This window comes from Diorhabda carinulata, chromosome 3 (genome assembly GCF_026250575.1).
Source record: "Diorhabda carinulata isolate Delta chromosome 3, icDioCari1.1, whole genome shotgun sequence".
Lineage (NCBI taxonomy): Eukaryota > Metazoa > Arthropoda > Insecta > Coleoptera > Chrysomelidae > Diorhabda > Diorhabda carinulata.
In genome coordinates, this window is record NC_079462.1 from 30964695 (window position 1) to 30985262 (window position 20568).

Consider the following 20568-nt stretch of genomic DNA (forward strand, 5'->3'; position numbering starts at 1 on the left):
CCCATTGACTTGCGTAAATTGCGTACCTGCCTCCATAATCGTCAATTTTTTGATACTTTTCAATCCATAAATATGTCAACGGGTCTATAATTGAACAACAATTTAATCTCTAGAATATTTATTTTCTTACTGCCAATTCAATATTAACAGTCACTTCTAGGTCATATACAATAGAAAGAAAGTTTTTGTGCCAAAATAAATTAAAACCAAATAAACAATAAGCCACCTGATCTTTCTAAGAAAATAAACAACCTTCCACATTTGTTTGACGTCTGATTTTCGATTCTAACACAAACTCTAATAGTGTAGAGTAAACTCTTTTATTTATAGCCCAGGACATTTACTACGAGTGAAAAAACGTAAATTTTTTCAAGTTTCTATATCCACATTATAACGAGTGTTGATTTCAATACGTACAATATTATATAAAAATATACAGTATGGTGCAAATGAAAGGAATAATGAATTCTTTATTTCGTAAACCGACGTGAAGTGTGTCGTAATACATAATTTGGAAGTTGTTTCTTATAACTATTCAGCCATATCAATATATCTAAGTAATTGATGTATGTATTTGTCTAAATAATTAATGAACATTTATCATTAGAATAAATTGTATTATCCATTAAATAAACCGAGACCTGAACTAAGTGCTCCAATTGTTCACCTTCAGCTACTAACTCTATAACTAACTTCAGCCATAAATCATTTCTGTTTGGAAACAAGAAGTTTTGAAGAAATTAGATATCGAGGACATGTTAAGGTTTCTTCGAAAAAGTATGGTCATATTTTCCATAGCCCAATACCAATAAGTTTGACCAAAATATCATTAAATTCAAAGAAAGGATACGTATTGCATGAATTCTTGCGGAATTTATAGAGACGTTCGAGAAAAGCTTGCAACACGTCCTTAACTCCTTTCATTTGCCCCTATATTGTATATTTTGAATAGAGGTGGGATCTTAGACCAACTCTTTTCAAAATAACTTTTCTTTAAAGATTTTTTCAAAAGTTGGAATGTTATAAGTATTGCTTTTATATAATCTTATCCGACGAAAACAATCCAATTTAGATTATCTGGTTGGTTAAATTACTATGGGCGCGATTTAAAGAAAAATTCAAAGTATTTTCCAAAAGAACACTTTGGAGTTTGCACTTTAATTGTTTGGGCTGTCTTTATAAAGACAAGGGTTATGTCGTCAACGCGATTGTATGATAATTAATAATAAAGAATAATTCCACATCATTGCAGAACATTTGTTTTCATTTCTGAGTAAAAATGATGATCGACAAGGTATTCCAACAGGTTAAAATACGGATTTTTATCTCAGTAGAGAATTATTACCTTGATTTGCAGCATGAATTATTCATCTATCAGCGATGAGTGAGATTGGTCTTGGTCTTGAGATCTTGGTGTTTGGGAAAACTTTTTCGTAAAAATCTCTTTACTTGTCACCATTAGCGCACTAATGACTCTACATCCGCATTGCGTGAGATTCGCAATCCGTCTCTTCCATGGACCAAATGAATAATAGTCGCATAGATACAAATCGAGACTATAAGTAGATTGTTCCATTGTTTCTAAACCAATTCTATCATCTATCTAGAGTATTCTTGTAACAGTATCGCCCTACGAATTGGAATATCGAGATGTTTTATTCTGTAGACAGGTTCTAGCGTGTTTTTAAGAGGATACTATAATACTGCACGTTCATAATTCGTTGTTATATGAGAAAATTACAAAACATGGTGTAAAATACCTTCCCCGCTGAAAGTATAACTTTCGCTTTAATTGACGCGCCTTCGTCTGCCTTCCTCCACTCCATAGACGTGCGCCTAGTCTCCGGAGTATAATGGTATACCCAAGTCTCGTCTGGTTAATATTAATTTTCTCTTCTCCACGCCGCTGCAGGAGACGCATGTTTACCACTACTTCTCAACCTTTCTAGAAAGCGGAACACCATTCGTTTACTTGAGTCTTGAAGAAGCACTCATCCTCAAATTTCTCGAGTAATTTTTGATGAATTTTACATTATTTTTGACCAGAAAAAGAAATAATGATGCGATGCGTTGCGTCTCGCTGCTGAGTTGTCCGGGCTGTTCTCTACGCTTCGTAGATGACCAGTCTAATATCTAGTGCATCCACTTTTACGACACTAATCCACTTATGCAAAGTAGGATTTTATAAATACAGGTTATCTAACCTTCTTAAAGGGTACCTATGAATTGGGAGTATAAACAGATTTCTTTTGATTTATTTATATTTAGAACAAAGACCGGAACAAATCTGATTCCAGCTTAATACACCGATCCACAATTTATCAGTCGTATCGTTCGAAGAGTAATTGTTTGAAATGCTCGCGAAAAATAGTTGAAACTTTACATTGTAATGTCATGGTACAAGTGTCATAAATTACGTATTTTTGCATGGCAAAGTCTTTAAGTTTTCTGAATCGATAAATCTAAGATACACTAGTTGTTTATTATTGGATAATTGCACGTTACTCTTACAAGATAAATATCTGAATTACCGAGGACAAGTAGTTATAAACCGAGGAACAATAAGGTGTATGTAGGTTGATAATATTAGGTGTTAAGTCTATCCAACTAACTTTGTATGGAATTCGCATTAATTTCAACTGACATGTATAAAATGAACGAATAATTTCAGGTATCGATTTAGAATTTTTACCTTTTCTTCATTTGAATTTTTTAGTCGCACTATTCTAAACTTGACGATTGATAAAAATTATAATAAAAAAATTCACTTTAGTATAACAATGCTAGGAGATGTGATTTTTTCACTTGCCCGTGCCTGATTTTTCTAAAATTATTAATTAGTTTCCTTTAGAACGTAACAATGAACAATAATTTGATTGCTGCTTCAACGTTAACAAAAAAACTTATTAAAAGTCCTCTGTCTTATAAATACAAATTACATTCTGTTATTTCAACTGAAGTTCATTCTTCCAATAGTTTGTTTTTGAACCCAAATGATTAGCTTCGAGCAAAATAATGGTTTGGAAAGTATTATGACAACTCGTAGAAATCAATCATCATAGGCACTAACTACACTCTTCACAATGGAGCAAAAAAACTAATTGATAGCTCATTTGGAGTTTGGAGTCATGCTTTCGAATTCCTCTCTCTCTCTCAGGTTTTCCAACACCTCTGCGTACCAAATTTTCCCTTTTTTCTTGCTCCCTCTTCATCTATGTCCATCATTTTTTTGTTACTCTAAATTCAGCCACTCTATTTTTTGGATCTATTTTTGTTGCCTAGTACTGTTTCTCGAACTAAATTCACATCCATAACTCTCCATCCTTCTACCTCCTAGTATCCTCCTCAGTATTTTCCTTTCTTATACATCTAACTCCTCTTCCTTTGCTTTCTTAAGAATCCACGTTTCGCCCCTGTAACTTCATGGTTCACTACTATTGGTCTTATTATTATTTTGCGCAAATGAAGCTTAGCCTTTCTGGAGATTTTTTTTCGAACTTATTAATACGAAACACTCACTCCTTCATCCCTTTGTGATGTTGTCATTATCATAAACTTCGCTCTACCTTCGTTGACTGTCCCTGCCGTTTTCATGAAGGCTCTGCAAGTTTCCTTAACCTCCTTTACCCATGCTGAAAGGATTGCTACATCTGCGTATACTAGTAGTTGTTTGTCCTTGTTTTTAGTGTCTCTGTTCTATTCAAACCAATTTCACGTACTATCCATTCTAAAACTATATTGTAGTAGATAAAGGATCCTCTTTTGGTCATTATATTTGGAGTTAACTAGGCAGAATATGGTTTAGAACATCAGTTAATTTAGTGGATAGATACAACCCAAAGTTAGCAATCACCAACCAATCCTTTGGCAAATTTATAACTTCTGTATTTTTTGACCAATTAAATAAGGAAATCTGGAGATGCATCTTGAGAGAAGTCGACAATCAAATTCAAAGAATAGAACTTTTAATTGATTCTTCAGCTTCTTAATTCTAGCGACTACTGTTTCAAGACCTAAAGGAGAAAATATCAATCAAGTCACCTTTGAAACAAAAGGAGTTTTTGAGATCAAAGAAAAAATTAGGTTTGAGTCCACTAGACTAGGGTCTTATCGATCAACTTCTTCATATCTGTCTCAGCAAAGAGGAGTACTTCAACTCATTCAAATCAATGGAATACTACTGACTCAACAATGGTTTTATCTGATCCAATAGATAAGCTCATAAAGTGAGATACAAATTGAAAAAGATTTTAGTCAATAATCTTATTGAGTACTACATTAAGGGCATTAAAATCGAAATTTCGAACAATAAGTACATTTAGAACTTCTGTCGCCAAAAATCTTAGGAAAAATTCAAATTTTGTGTATTAATCAGTACTATTATCACTTTGGGCACTGAACTTTCAAAGGAAAATTAAAATGTGCAAATATATTTGGACACGGCGCGTTATCATCACAAATAAGAAAGGCGGGCTATTTTTCTGGTCTCTTTCATCCTTCGCAAACGTTTCAGTGCCACTGGTAAATTTTTAGAACCCATAGTAAATCCTCTTGGAAAAAAATTATATCGCATTATGCCTTTACAATGTTCGATTCGGATTTACAAGCGTTTTTTGGGACGAGGTGGTCACTGATTTTCCATTGAGAACTTCGAATGCATGTCAGGGGATGATAAACATCCCAATTTTCATTTTCACCAATAAATTTGTCCACTTTTTGAACCATTTCAAATGTCTTTGACTTCGAAAAACGTCCTCTTATTGACTTATTCGGACTTTCGAATCGCGCATATCATTTGTAAAAAACAGTAAAAGCTACTAAATTGTAATTATGAACAGATTTTTGAGCCTTTTTAGCACTTTTTTCATCTTGATACCTTATTTCGTTTCCGAGTTTCACAAGAGAATAAGCAAATATCGAAGCAAACAGACTGACAATTTAAGCCGGGTTCAAACTGGTAATTGTTATTTTCAACACGTAAGAGTATGAGACTAGTGTAGATTTGTAAGTTCAGTCATTTTTAGACATTTAGTAGACATTGTTGACATAAAAAGTTTTTCGAGCTTATTTTATATTATATCTCGTATATTAAAACGAATTTAATAATAAAAATTCAATAAAATGATACTAAAACAGCTTGTGAAATTTTGATTTTTATGTATCGACTTTTCCAAATACGATAGGTACCATTTTAAAAAAGAATTTCATTATTTTCACATTAAATAAGTCTTGCATTATTGTGTCCCACTTAGAAAAACAATTGACAGTTAAGCATTCTCTAGAATCTAAAAAATATTACCAAATATCAGCATGAACTCTTTTCTGTGGCCCACTCCGTAATTTATGTTATATAGTTGTTTCCTCTACGTCTGCAAGAAAACGGATAATTTCTACCGAACGGTATACTAGGACACACACTTGTAATCCGAGATGCCTTTGGCAAGGACTCGCCATCGTCATCATCAACTCGAGTCTTGCCCCGGGTAAAATATTTGACCGTGTTGCGTCATAGTTTCTGGCTACTAGTAAATTCCGCTAATAATATTCATATAAATCCAATTAATAGAATTTAATGTTTAAATAAGTTATTGGTAAAGTGTGTTGTTTAATCAAATTTTATTATATTCCCGTGCATATTGTTGAAGTTTCAAAATTAAAAACAGAGGATTTGTATGCTTCATTATATTTATTACATTAAATTCACAATTATAAATGATACAAACAATGAAAGAGTAACTCAAACTATTTTATTTGTTGGCACTAGTAAGCATATACAGGTAATGTTTCCGCCGATATCCACTAGAATGCGCTAGTAGCAAAAATGACGACTGGAGACCACAGTTTCTAGAGACAAAACTTTCAGGTGATCATAAAATACAATGTTAGTATCATCAGTTTGACGATAGTCTCCACGAAAAAGTTACAACTATGTCTTCATACTATGTAATTAGTACAAACTCTAAAATTTATATACCATGATTTACGTGCCAACTTAGTGTACATGTAAGTATTCGTAATGTGCCGATTTTGGGCTCAGAAAATCCATTCGCAATGTTATAAGCACAACAATACTTCAATTGAATATTTTATTGTGCCATATCCCCAAGGAATATTTGTGAGCTTTCTTTGGTATTCTTCACCTTGATAGTCTACAGAATTGCGTTTTCTTCAGATGGCAGAAGATGAACCAGAGCTTCATTTTTCACCAAGTCGATGCCTATTTCACTTGATTGATAAAGTATACCATAGGGCTTGGTTTCTATAGTCACCGTGGTAACTAAATCTGACGATGTTTGGTGGTTCTTCAGAGATGTTTATGCCGACTAACTCGTAACAAGAAACAGTTGTTGCAACTCTCATGTCATATTGACGTGTGCTTTTATCTTAAACTGTTTCGACTACACTTTCGTTTGATGTATCATATATAATTTTAATACTAGACATTTAAAAAAAAACAAATAATACTGTATTGGAAAGAAAATAATTGTATTTTATATATATATATAAAATCATAAAACTCTAATAGTCGAGGAATGTTCAGAAAATACAAATTTTGTACATATTAGTATAACTTGTACGTTCAAATTCTTCCTACTTGACTAAGTCCAACTGATGATGTTCTCTCATAAATCTCAAAACGAGGTTATTTTTTAATTTAAAAGAGGCACACAATTTCACTAGTCCAAGAATCTTATAGTATGGAGTCAAGAATTTAATATCACAATATAAATTTGCTATGTTAGAGGAAACTTTAATCGAGCTGCCGGAAACGAAGTTTTTTTCAGGAAAAGACATACTTGAAAGAGTGGGTAGTTAAATGTCATGCCGTGACGTTTGTTTTCGTTAGAATCAACCATCTGCTCACTATATCGTCATATTGATAGGAAGGTGACAACAGAATCGATCACAGCGCTCGTTGTGGTCAAATTATCGTCAAATCATGCTCTTAATATCAATAATTACATGAAAATAGGATGTAAAGTAGTTCATAATAATTAATGTGTTTAATTTATTTATTAAAATATGTTTCACTTACTGTACTGTAGACTGAATGTGGAATCGAAATATTAAAAAATCTCCCATTTCTGTAAAAATTGACTCTTTTGAATAACTACATCCGTAGTAAAATAAAAATTATAAAAAAATAAAAATTGGGATTTGTACCGATTTCACCTACGATTGGTAATCCAATTATAACCAATTTTATTTCAGGTAATCATGTTAATAATCAGTCACCTCAAAAATTTTCATTACTGTAGTTGTCATGTATCAGATACCTCACAGTATTTTTAAAAAATTCTTTTGGATATTTAAACACATCGAATACAGTTGATCCATATGTAATTCCCAACATTTTCACAGATTTTTCTCTGGTACTCTGTTTTGCAGAGCTGAATGAATTTTATTTAGTTTTTGCATCTTTCAATTTTAAGTTGTTTGATTCTGATACCTTTTGATTCTCGGTAGCTTCGTCGGCAAATAAAACTGATCGACATTTGAAAGATGCCGGTAAATCGTTTATAAGAATTGTATAAAACAATAGTGGTCCCAACACTAAACCCTAAGGAACTTCATCGCTGCTCATTTTCCAAAAAACATTCAAACAGCTCCAACTCTCTACCTCGGAATCCATACTGTTCCATCTTAAGCAACAAAATGTCTTAACTCACACAGTCAATAGCATATCAAATGAAAAAATATTTTTTTATGGACATTAACAGGTTGTTTTGGACGTCACTCATGTTTTATTTGTATTGATAATACATAGCTTCAGATCATTATTTTTCTATTTTGCAGGGTTTTCTTGTACTTCTGGTTTTTTGTATTCATAGAGGCTTTCAAGCCTGTGTCGTGACTTGGTGATTATTTGGATATTAAATCTAAATTTGAGTTTTCAATATATCCAAGAGAAATTGGAAACCATGCATTAATATCTATAAAGGAGTCAATCCGATTGAAAGGGAAGTTATCGATAGCTACATCAAAAAAAAGCAGAATTGCGAAAAATAAAGGATTTAGAAAAACCTTTTTTCTATTTTTTATATGAAAAACTATATAATAACAGTATGTAAAGAATGCTATAAGAATATGCAATGTTATAACGTATATAAATTGGAACTACCTAATTCTCTCTTCTAAAAACGGGATTACAAATAGTTTCAAATTAATGCATTGACAACCGAACCGTTCATTTCTGAGTTTTTTAGGAATTAATAATCCATATATATATTACTCGAAAAGAAAAGAAATTATTTCTGATTCTTCTAAAATACACTAAACCAGAAAACCGAACCATTTTTAAGTTGAAAACTGAACGTTAACTATCTATGTACAAGATGTAATCTCTACGAACACTTTAAAATGTATATATTTTCAAATTTGATTCCATATTGAAGAAATACGTCGAATAATTTTTATAACTTTTCAACGGGCGTGCGCCAACTCGTGATCGTGGTTGTCATGAAGATTAGACAACTTGTGACGAAAATTATGCATTTTCAACTTTTCACAAATACCCAGATCTTTCCAAAGAATGAAGAACGGAGCAACGAATTTATTATTTTTATTTGACAAAGGATGGGAATAGAAGTTTAACCAATTTGAAGGATTTAGAAGTTACAAGTAATTCTCTTAATTAATCCGTCACGAGTTGTTTTATGTACTTGGACTACCTTTTCGTTTACCTGAAATATCCCGAGCTGTCGCATCCTTATCTTAACTGATTAAAAATCGTCACGAGTTGTAGCGCACTTCTTTTCAACTATTCTTAGAAACAATTACACCCGATTGAAATGAAATAAATAAAACAAAGTAATTATACTAAACTCTAAAGAACATCTACAAAGTTCCTTGAACTCATCAATAATAATTAAATAATTTTTCATCGTTGAACGGATCATGATTCACGAAAAGGTTTGCCAATATCTGTTATAACCAACATATACAAATGTTTACACAAGTTGCATTTAGTCCAGGTGTGTTTGCCATTAGAATGCTAATTTTATAAGCTTTTAAACACCTTAATTGAACCTCGAAGGCAGCAACGAGTTAATTTCAATTTGTAACTGTAAAATTTTATGATTAATAACGATTTTTATTGTTCGTAAAGTTATGAGCTAAATATTTCCATGACTGATATAAATATTTTAAAATGATATTTAAAAACATATTAGTACATACTCCTTTGCGAATATAGGGGCATATTATTTTTGCTTCTTGTATTTGTAAATTTCATTTTTATTAAAGCAATGAACATTGATCACAAGCACTGAAGATATATTTTTATCTAATTTTTTTTGTTGCAGAATGGTTATGTGACGTGTACAGATGGTTGTCCAAAAATTGATGGTTGTCATATGCTGGTGGAAGATCGATGTTGTAAACGATGTAAAGGTAATAGAAATATTTTAATATATATGTTACTGTGAATGTCCAAAATGAAGTATATGTTAAGATACTCTGGTAAAATCATAAATAGATGAAAATTTTTATTGTTGTTAGGTTAGGTTAGTTTAGGATTAGGTAATGTTAGGTTAGGTTAGGTTAAACAAACATAACCTCTTCGTTACATGTGTTAAAACAAGTGAAGCAGAGTATAGAGAGAACAGTATATATGATTTTCTCGCTTTTCGAACAAACACTGGCGTTTGTAACATTCACACAAATTGTAAATCGCCGAATCTAAGGTAAACACTATCTCCTCCGTGTATGTTAACATTCACCGGTGTAGGTACGATTTAAGTATAAATTAAGAACAGTTTTCGAGTTACACCATCGAAATTGGTGATTGTCGACATACACTGGTGCATCTTAACATTCACTAATATTGGACATTCACAATAACATATACACTCTAAACTCGTTAATACTTTGCTGATGACCTAATAGATAAATTCCAGATATTGAATAAAGAAAGAAACAATCATAAATTGAGGCGATGCCTTACGAGCTAAATTACAGATTCTGTTTAACATATAAACAAAAATTCTATTCTAATTGAAAACATCTTTATACCAAGCATAAAAGGAAGATTCACGAAATCATTGAATTATTAGCTGTATGAAAAAAAATTAAAGCAAAAGAATTAGAATTTCTAAATGATAATTCAGAACATTAATTGAGACAGATTTCATCTTCTTTCTTGATCCTAAACTACAGAAATGTATTACAGACTTAAATATTGAGAAGTATACGTATGTTGAATAGGACAATAAATTGAGGGAAAAATGACCTGCGACAATCGCAATCGGTTCAAAACATGGACGGAAATATCTGTTGAGTAACTAAGAAGTAAAAATAATATGTTAGAAGAACAAGGAACTTACAAAAGATTCTCTATCAGTTCTAACAAATGGTTTTAGATATACGGAGGGTGTAATGTCGATTTCCATATGTGAAAATTTCTACGCCTCACTTTCATCTCTACTTGTAAAGACTAGTTTCTAATTCTATCTTCTTTTTCCTTTACTTCCTTTTATAATAGGTCTAACGCCTATTCCTTCTTCGATATCTTTTCTCATCCTGGCTCTAGATTTTCATTTCACCTCTACTCCGTGTTCCTTACTATTTTTACCAGTCATTCATTTGTTGGTTCCATTCTTTTTTACGTTCCATTCGTTAAAGTTATCTACGTCACATAATCTATTTTCACTTCTTTCTCGATCTAATAGTGTCTTCCCCGAGATTCGCCTTAAAAATTTTAATTTCTGTGATCTCCTAAAGTTGTTTCTTTTTTTATGGAAATCTCCAATTCTATAAAGAGTACAAGTGCTTCAATTTCTCTTTTTGTTTACTTTTTTATTGACGAGGAAGTATGGAGTGCGATGATTTTGAAATTCGTCAATTGTCAAGACATTATCGGAAAAAAAAGCTTAAAGTAGCCGTGGCAGCAAGGAAAATATGTAAAATTGAAGGGGAAGCTACAGTCGATGAGCAAAAGGAACAGTGTTGGTTAAATCTTACTAATAATGGAAATTTTACGATGAATATAGTTTACGAGACTCCCTTGGATACGATACCGTACATTGCCATTTGAAATCATTAGACAAGATCTTTAAAATTTGTGGAATAGCTCCACACGAATAAACCAAGGCAAATATTATAATATTCAAAATACCAGAACCTGTTCAAAAAGGGAAAGTCTTGCTGCAAGTCTGGTGGAAAATGTGGAAAATTAGCGAAACATGATGTATCGAGATGATGCTTCATCACCAAAACTCGAAGAGACTTGGTCCGTACAATGCTATTTATTTAATGGAAATCGAAAGCACCAAAATTTTCTGGATTCAATCCCATTTTTTTACTATGTATCTGTAAACAACTCAAATAATACTTGTATGACAACACGTTGTAAGTTTTTTATTTTATATTATATATTTTTATGCATTGAGGCAAATTCATGTATACTTTCCAATACCTAAACCTTACCGTTATCCAAATATTAATTGTTTTCTGTAAATTTTTAGAGATGCAAGTATGGTCTGTTCTTAGCATATCATTCGTTATAACGTAACAAAGGTTTTCGGAAAAAATTTGTAGTGACAAACTCTCTGAATTCTCTTACTGTGGAATCAGCTACCAAGGCACGTCTTTATCGAACACTATAACCTACAGAAGTTCAAAATAATAATCCTCAAGCATCTCTCCACGTAAGGCACCATAAGTGCAATTTTGGAACAACGATATAATTCCTTTATTCAGCACTTTTTTCTTAACATATAGTTGACAAATGTCAAACTTTATGTTACTCCATCTCAAAACTTGAGACCTTGTAGTGTGTCACACAAATGCGATCTCTTAGATCTTATTTTTACATATTCAACTTTTCTGTGCTTTTCATCTAAACTGATATTCCACAATCCATCAATTTCCATATGTTTTGTTCTAGTAATGTATCTTTACTGGAAACGATCTGAAATAACTTGAACTGTACTCTGTTTGTACCTCTGAATACACGAAATAATTTCCATGTAATACGATAAGAATATATTTTTTTCAGGTTGTATGTACAACGGATTCCATCATCCAAGTGAAACAGAATGGAGAAGTCCCACCGAACCGTGTACTATATTTCGATGCGAAGCCGGTGTCATAACTATGTCACAACTCCGATGTCATACTCCGTGTTCTAATCCATTACCACCTCAACCTGGGGAATGTTGTCCGACGTGTCCTGGTAACGTATTTCTTAATCAATAACTATAAATAGATAATATTCATATCAAAACTGAATTCTTCTTCGATGGTTGAATCATTTATTAACATCAGTGGAACAATTAAATATATGTCCTGAAATTTCATTGATCTGTTATGAATTTAATCAGAATCAAAAATTTCTTCTAATTCTTTTTAGGTTATAAACTTTCAATTTTCGTGAAAAGTAACGTATTCCGTTCTTTAATGACACTATTTTTCAAATAAAACAAATTATTTCAATGTATTTCTACCAATTACATAATTTTTATATCCACAAGTGGTCCATTGCTTGTATGAGATAATTGAATTTTGTGACTTTGATAATAAACTTCATTAAATTTAATATATACCAAAGATTATAAGAGAAATGCTAATGAATGGTTTGTTGGAGAGATTGAGACGATTGCTTAGCTTTAGCTTTAAGCTGTGTTACTTCAGTGTCGGAGTAAGGACTATACTTTTCAAGTTTCAAATCAGCTGTTTCTCTAGTTTCAACAGAAATTTCACTGGGAGATCGTAACTTAAACAATTCACAAATGCAGAAGTATCACTATTCATAAAAGGCGTAACACTATTAGTGAGGAATGATAGATGGCTTTACTTTTTTATGAAAGAAGTATCACTATTTATAAAAAAAGTGTCTAGAATGAGTTCACAAAGTGCCTCAACTACTTTTATAAAAGAAGTAACACTATTTATAAACCACGTCCCTGAAATTCATTTATAAAATTTATTGTGGGCTCCATTTATGGAAAAATTGGCATTCACTAAAAAAAGTGTCCGAAATGAATTTATAAAGTGCCTCAACTTATTTTATATGAAAAGTATCACTATTCATAAAAGGCGTTACACTATTAGTGAGAATTGATAGATGGCTTTACTTTTTCATGAAAGAAGTATCACTATTTATAAAAAAAGTGTCTAGAATGTGTTCACAAAGTGCCTCAACTACTTTTAATAAAATAAGTAACACTATTTATAAACCACGTCCCTGAAATTCATTTATAAAATTTATTGTGGGCTCCATTTATGGAAAAATAGGCATTCATTAAAAAAAGTGTCCGAAATGAATTTATAAAGTGCCTCAACTTATTTTATATGAAAAGTATCACTATTCATAAAAGGCGTTACACTATTAGTGAGAATTGATAGATGGCTTTACTTTTTTATGAAAGAAGTATCACTATTTATAAAAAAAGTGTCTAGAATGTGTTCACAAAGTGCCTCAACTACTTTTAATAAGATAAGTAACACTATTTATAAACCACGTCCCTGAAATTCATTTATAAAATTTATTGTGGGCTCCATTTATGGAAAAATAGGCATTCATTAAAAAAAGTGTCCGAAATGAATTTATAAAGTGCCTCAACTTATTTTATATGAAAAGTATCACTATTCATAAAAGGCGTTACACTATTAGTGAGAATTGATAGATGGCTTTACTTTTTTATGAAAGAAGTATCACTATTTATAAAAAAAGTGTCTAGAATGAGTTCACAAAGTGCCTCAACTACTTTTATAAAAGAAGTAACACTATTTATAAACCACGTCCCTGAAATTCATTTATAAAATTTATTGTGGGCTCCATTTATGGAAAAATTGGCATTCATTAAAAAAAAGTGTCCGAAATGAATTTATAAAGTGCCTCAACTTATTTTATATGAAAAGTATCACTATTCATAAAAGGCGTTACACTATTAGTGAGAATTGATAGATGGCTTTACTTTTTCATGAAAGAAGTATCACTATTTATAAAAAAAGTGTCTAGAATGTGTTCACAAAGTGCCTCAACTACTTTTAATAAAATAAGTAACACTATTTATAAACCACGTCCCTGAAATTCATTTATAAAATTTATTGTGGGCTCCATTTATGGAAAAATAGGCATTCATTAAAAAAAGTGTCCGAAATGAATTTATAAAGTGGCTCAACTTATTTTATATGAGAAGTATGACTATTCATAAAAGAAGTATCACTATTCGGGGGGAAAGTGCCTTAAATTAATTTATAAAATTTATTGTGGCCTCTATTTATAAAAATAGGCAATAAAAATTTGAAAAAAAGTGTTTCAAATGGATTTATACTCTACACGAAACTACTAATTTAGAAAGTTCTGCAAGCATGTATAAAAGACTGACAAGCGTATATTATGGAGAATTTTGAGAACAATCAATAACAAAACTTCATGGAATAACTAGTTCCCAGTCCTTTAACTAATGATTGAAAACGTTACTTGGTATTTTCAATTCATTAAAAATGAAGAAAGAAATTTTAATGCGTCCAAAATTGATGACCACTTCTTTTTCTTTCATTCGAAAGGAAACATCTTTATTATTTTCGTAGCAGGTTTGCTCTTTATATAAAACGCATCAATACCATATTCTTTCCATCTGTCAATAGCTTGTTGTCAACACACAGTACGGCCAAAACTCACAGCTAACCAAAACTAAAAAAATCAAATTATCGGTCTCTCATTCAGGGAATTTTGGGGTCTCTGATTACTAGTTTGATGTCAAATTAACGAAAAATTAACCCCTTCATCCCCTAATAATCTTCATTTTGCATTTCAGCGCACACTTTATAAAGCACAGAAGTTAGATATCACTTCTAAGGTTTTCCAGGTTGCTGATTATGTATTTGAAGTCAAACTTGAACAAACTTATCGCTTCATCGTCTAATAAAATTACAGCGGCTCATGTTTTATTTTAGGTTGCCCCCAATATAACTTTTTATGGTGAGAGGAGCAATTTCGACAAATTTTGGGAACAAACTTTATTACATTAATATGAAACAATGAACACAATAACTCTAGAATTTTTTCTGGTAGTACAGATAAGTTACATACTCAACGGAGTAGTCTCCTTACTTTTAGTAAAGCCCTAACCACTTTTACTTGCAATACAAAAGTTTTAAAAACACAAGAAATGGTTAATTTTATTCACCAGTACAAACTCTATTGAAGAAGGTCGACTTCAAACTGGCTTAGACAAGGTTTTGTGGATAAATTGGCTATTTGGTAAATTCAATCAAATCAAAATTTTCCAAAAAAGTACACATTATTATTGACCAATCTTTGGTCGAAAATTGAATGATGTCTGAGTTCACTTAAAATTGTTATCGATAAATCTATCTCAAACTAATGCTCAGTACTACTTAATACGAACCGTCTCTATATGAGTCTGATATAAAAACAAATTCAGAAGATGTATCAGCATCCAAAACTTATTCGTATCAAATTACAAATGTTGCCAATAGTGTCGGCAATACCTTAAAAAATGTGTATAATTTTTTGCTTCAATTTTCTTTATCTTGAATACTTAGCGCGTTACGGATTTTTTTACTACACAAACCACAAACCTCAATTTTCTTCAGTTTTCCACCTATTCTAGAGATGTATTGAATGAAACATTTTTTTTTACTACCATGCGTACTTTAGAAACACCTTCTGTTGCGTAAAACTTTACGCACTAGTGCGTGCAGAAACATACTTTATGCAGTAGTGCGTGGAAAAACGTATTATTAAGGTCTCCGTAGTGTATTGGCTAGAGTACGAGGTTCACATGCAGGAGGTCCAAGGTTCAAATCATGCGATTTTTTATTTTTCTATTTATGTCGTAATAATTATTTTATATGGAATTAAAACATGACAAAGAGAAGAGTTGGCAAATTTCGTAACACAAATTCGTTTGTTGTTTTTTTAATTTTAGAAACGTCTTATTAAGGGCGTTGTAACAAAGTAGGCGTTTAATTTTTATTTAATTTGATGTTTGTCAGTTTGAAAACTGTGTTGTAAAAATGTGTCAAGAACAATAATTTCAATATATTATCTTTACACTTGAAGAAAAATTAGTTAATGTCACTCGGAGCAGAAGATCCATTATATGTTTCGCCCGGAATCTGGGTTTTCTACTCCTAGTAACATAATGTACTGGTTTGTAATCAAGTCATTTTCAATTGAATATCTTTCAAACTGATTTTATCAATTCTATCCTTTTATAATATATTACTATTAAGTTGATATTTATCTAGTATTATTTTACTATGTTATACAAAATCAACAAAATTGACGGCGTTTTATCTCAATGTTCATCTTCAAAATGATATTCCGATCGTCTTTCTTGTGGCTGCTGCTTTTATCACAGGAAATATCGTCGATCTCGGAAAGTACAGTAGCCGTTCAGACAACGGTATACAAGTAATAGATAGCTATCAAACCTGATACACTAGTCCAGTTACAGTAGTTTAAAACGTTGCTGATATTAAATTAAATACAACAGCCAGATATTCTTTGTAAACGGATTATTGTTGTTATCATGTAATGAAATATTAAACAATCGCGAACAACAAAATTTCGTGAGTTATACTAATTGAATACCCTCCCAGCTAGGTAAAAAAGAGTGCATATATGTATAAAGTATCTACTCAGAACTATAGGGAATAATTTGAATGATGAAGGTAAATATCATGAAAAAACAGGAAAACTTCCAATCATTACAAATTTGACGATAGCTACGATCCTAAAAATCATTGTGATACTTGGAAAGAATTTTTACAACTTTTCAGTTTTCATATCAAGAGTCAAACGTGAAATAAATTTTAATAAGTAAAATGAATTCATATGAGAATAATTTAATATACAGGGGAATGAAGGGGCAATACCTCAACATATAATTATATGACTTTAGCAGAAATAAAAACAAAGTTAATGGCTAAGATTACTCTTTATTGAAGGTTCTAAAAAAACTTAAACCCTGCTTCCTCATTAAAAAATAATTAATAATGACTAAATTAAAACAAACCTACCTTTAAATTTTTGAAAATAATCATAATTGAAAAAACATAACATAATATTTCAACCTCATTTTTTTTCTCAATCTTGGTAATATTTACAGTCTTTTGTGTTTTCATCCAGTCTTTTATTAACAGTCTTAACTCTATTTTTCCAAATTTTCACTGTTGGTCTTCTTCTATTAGTGTACAATAAAATATTTTTTTATTTACGTTGAAGAGTGGTTATTGGTTTAGTTGGCTGTGGTATAGATCTCAACATCAAAGGTCTGCAGTGAGAAGTTGAAGGTCAGAAGAACTTTGATAACTTGATTTAGATGTATTAACTACTTGAGTGGTCTTTGGTGTCACTATATCGCTTTTTTGAGGATTTGTAAGTTCATTTTGCACGAAAGTTGAGTATTTCAATTTATTTTTCTTTGTGTAAGTAAAAGTTCGCATCAGTCCAAAGAAAACACTATTCTTGTCCTTGAGATATGTTGTTAATTCTACCTCTTGGTCTTCAAAACTTGAAAACCATATTTAGTTATCAACTAATTTTTAAATGCTTCTATACATTGTTGACTTGTACAACATAACGTAAAAAAATAAATAAAAACCTGATCTTTCTAGTTTCGAAAGTGCAAGTTCTCATATGAACAGAATCATCATTTTTCGTCTTAAGTAAACTTGCAAATACGGTTCTTAAAAAACAAACTTATCTCTAACTGTGATTTACTAAACTTAGAATTTAATCTACTAGGTATTTAATCTGTTTTTATTTTTTATTTGATCGTTGCTTGGACCGTTTTCAAAACAGCTCATTTTTTCTGATAAACAGTAGGTATTGAGATCGTGAATTTTCACTCGTAACATTGTGCAGGTGTCCAACAAAACGGAGAGAATTTAAATGACCTTCAGGTTATAAAATGCGAAATTATATACCATAAATTAATTGGGTTAAACAACCTCATTAGCTTATAAAAACTTGGAACAATTCAGAACAGGACTTGCATGAAAAAGTATCATTAATATAAAAGCAATAACTGTAAAATTGAAAACATATGGACATTGAAATAGTTATTTAAAAAAGAGAAAAGATTATAGAATAAAAATTTAGACAAAAAGAAGGAATGTATTCGAATCTAATAAGACTTACAAGAACTTGGAATACGAGATTGGCAGAAGAAGTAGACGGAAAAACTTTATTGATCAATGTACTGTTTAGAGGCGATAACCTTGAATAATAAAAGTAATTAATTATTTCTGACGTTCTATCGTATAGCTAATACGTGGACAAGTTTCTACACTTAAACAACTTTTTTATATCGTAATTCGACACATTGCTTCTTTAAATTAACGTAAAATACTAATTATTCGTTTGAAAGAAGGTCCGTCATAGGAGCATTTCAAATTACAAACAGATTTTTCTTCACGTTTCATAGATCGGTACTTCACGGTAAAATTGTTTTTGTAAAATGTGAAGACTTGATTTGTGTATCAAACAATTTACTTTTCATTCCCACATCCTTAGAACGATTATATAACTTTGGTAAATTTGTAATTGTAAATTTTTCGTTTTCTTTTTCACTTTATATTGAATAATATACTAAAATAATTTCTCCAAGCGAGCTCTTAATTGGATACATTTCTTACAGCGAACCTGCAACGTCTCTAGACCTTTAAAAAAATTATTCAAACCCTAAATCACGAATTTTTTGTATGGCAACTTGAGATGTGTGTGCAGGGGCGTTGTCCTGCAAAAACAAAACACCTTTGGATAGCTTTCCGCGTCTGTTCTCTTTAACTTTTTCCCGTAGAGTGGTCAGTAATGTCGAATAGTAATCTCCAGTTAGAGTTCTACCTTCATCCAAAAAATCAATCATGATCACTCCATGGCAATCCCAATCCATAGTAACAATTCGGTTTAAGAAGTCTACATCGTTTTCAAATCGAGCACAGATCGAAAGCGAGGCTTCTACCTTTGTACGCTTTTGGTCAACATTCAAACATTTGGGGATCCATTTTGCAGCAATTTTTCTCATGTCCAAATTAACGTGAACTATATGATGAACGCGTTCGTATGAAATATTCAGTGCTTCAGATATCCGTTTTAGCCCAATTCGACGATCTGATAAAATCATGTCATGAACTGTATCGATATTTTCGGGAACTGACGCAGAAACCTGCCTTTCCGATCAGTCATCATCTTCAATGGTCACCTCCATTGAAGCTTGGAGTGCAATTTTTCACGGTCGCTTACGACTGATATTGATCACCAAGGGTATTAAGCATATCTTCTTAAATCTGCTTACCTCTGAACCCTTTTAAATACAGGTACCTACTTGATGATGGCTCGATACTCCAATTTTTCGATTTTCACAATTTTGGTGGACATCTTTTCTCTTTTAATTTATTGCGTAACCCTGGTTTACTTTTTTGACGTCAAACTTTACACTTACACTTCTAATAAGTTATTGTTCGTTGTTATGGTAACGCAATATTTTGTTTATGAATGGAACTGGTCTAGGCTAACTAGATATCAATACATTCTCGTATTTCGTATCCCTTCTCGTACTTTTTCAAATGTTATGCAGAAAAGCCGGACCATCTTCACTAATACTTTGTTCTTAAAACTCAATATCGATCAGTGAAGTAAATCTTCAAAATACCTCTACAGAGAAAAACCTTGTGTGAGCTCTAGTGATCGAAATGACCATTTTATTCAACCACCATTATCCATAATATTCCTCATCAAAATACAGCTTCTTAATTGTATGGAGAAACACCATCTTTTGGGAATGCTATTTCGACATTACTTAATTCGTCTAGATTATCTTCCAATAAATAAATAATATTCACCAGTTGAATTAGTATTCAAAAAAAAAACATATCTATCTACGCGGTTGGTTCTCCATAATACCTGCTCAAATATTCTCTTCTCGGAAAACTATGTTGCAGTATTTGATTATCAACATCACTCCATTCAGTGTGTTAACATTTCTATTTAGATAGAAAGTACTTTCGTTACTGAAATGAATCGTTTTGACATAGTTTAGCTGTTGATTGTTTTTTGTGTCTTATAGTCGTCCATAAGTTGATGAATCATTTTTAACTTGTATGAGTGAAATTTTTCCCCAGTTGCAAGATGATGAACTATCAATATAAAATTCTATGGTGCCGAATTCTTCGGCCACCTGTCCATACCAGAGCAGTTGCTGAATATCTCTGAAGTCGTGTATACTCATTTCGTATATTTGTTTTCAGAATGTAGGATGAATGATCAAATAGTAACTGACGACAGGGATGTTACCTCAGACGATCCTTGTTTACAATGCCGTTGCACCGGGAGGAGAATGGTTTGTTCAAAGAAAGCTTGTCCTGTTTTACAATGCTCGCCACACCGACAAGTTCATCCAGCAGGAGAGTGTTGTCCAAGATGCGTCGGTACAAGAGCTTTAGTTAGTCTTAAGGATACTTGCTTTATCAAGACTTCTTTGTTCAGGTAGGTATCAATATAATATGACGAAACATAATCAGTTGTTACATTTTTTAATTTGATTTTGTTCTAAAATGGGTTTTCCGTAATTAGTTTAGTCAAAATTT

General features: G+C 31.6%; 1 protein-coding gene across 2 annotated transcripts in view; it reads left to right on the forward strand.

The window, feature by feature from the left end:
• Positions 1 to 20568, forward strand: part of LOC130891507 (BMP-binding endothelial regulator protein-like) — a 117753-nt gene that overhangs the window by 88320 nt on the left and 8865 nt on the right. For both annotated transcript variants that reach the window (XM_057796305.1, XM_057796306.1), the window contains 3 exons: positions 9306 to 9393; positions 11999 to 12175; positions 20230 to 20467. In XM_057796305.1, coding sequence (XP_057652288.1) covers positions 9306 to 9393; positions 11999 to 12175; positions 20230 to 20467 — 503 coding nt within the window. The remainder of the gene's footprint in view (positions 1 to 9305; positions 9394 to 11998; positions 12176 to 20229; positions 20468 to 20568) is intronic.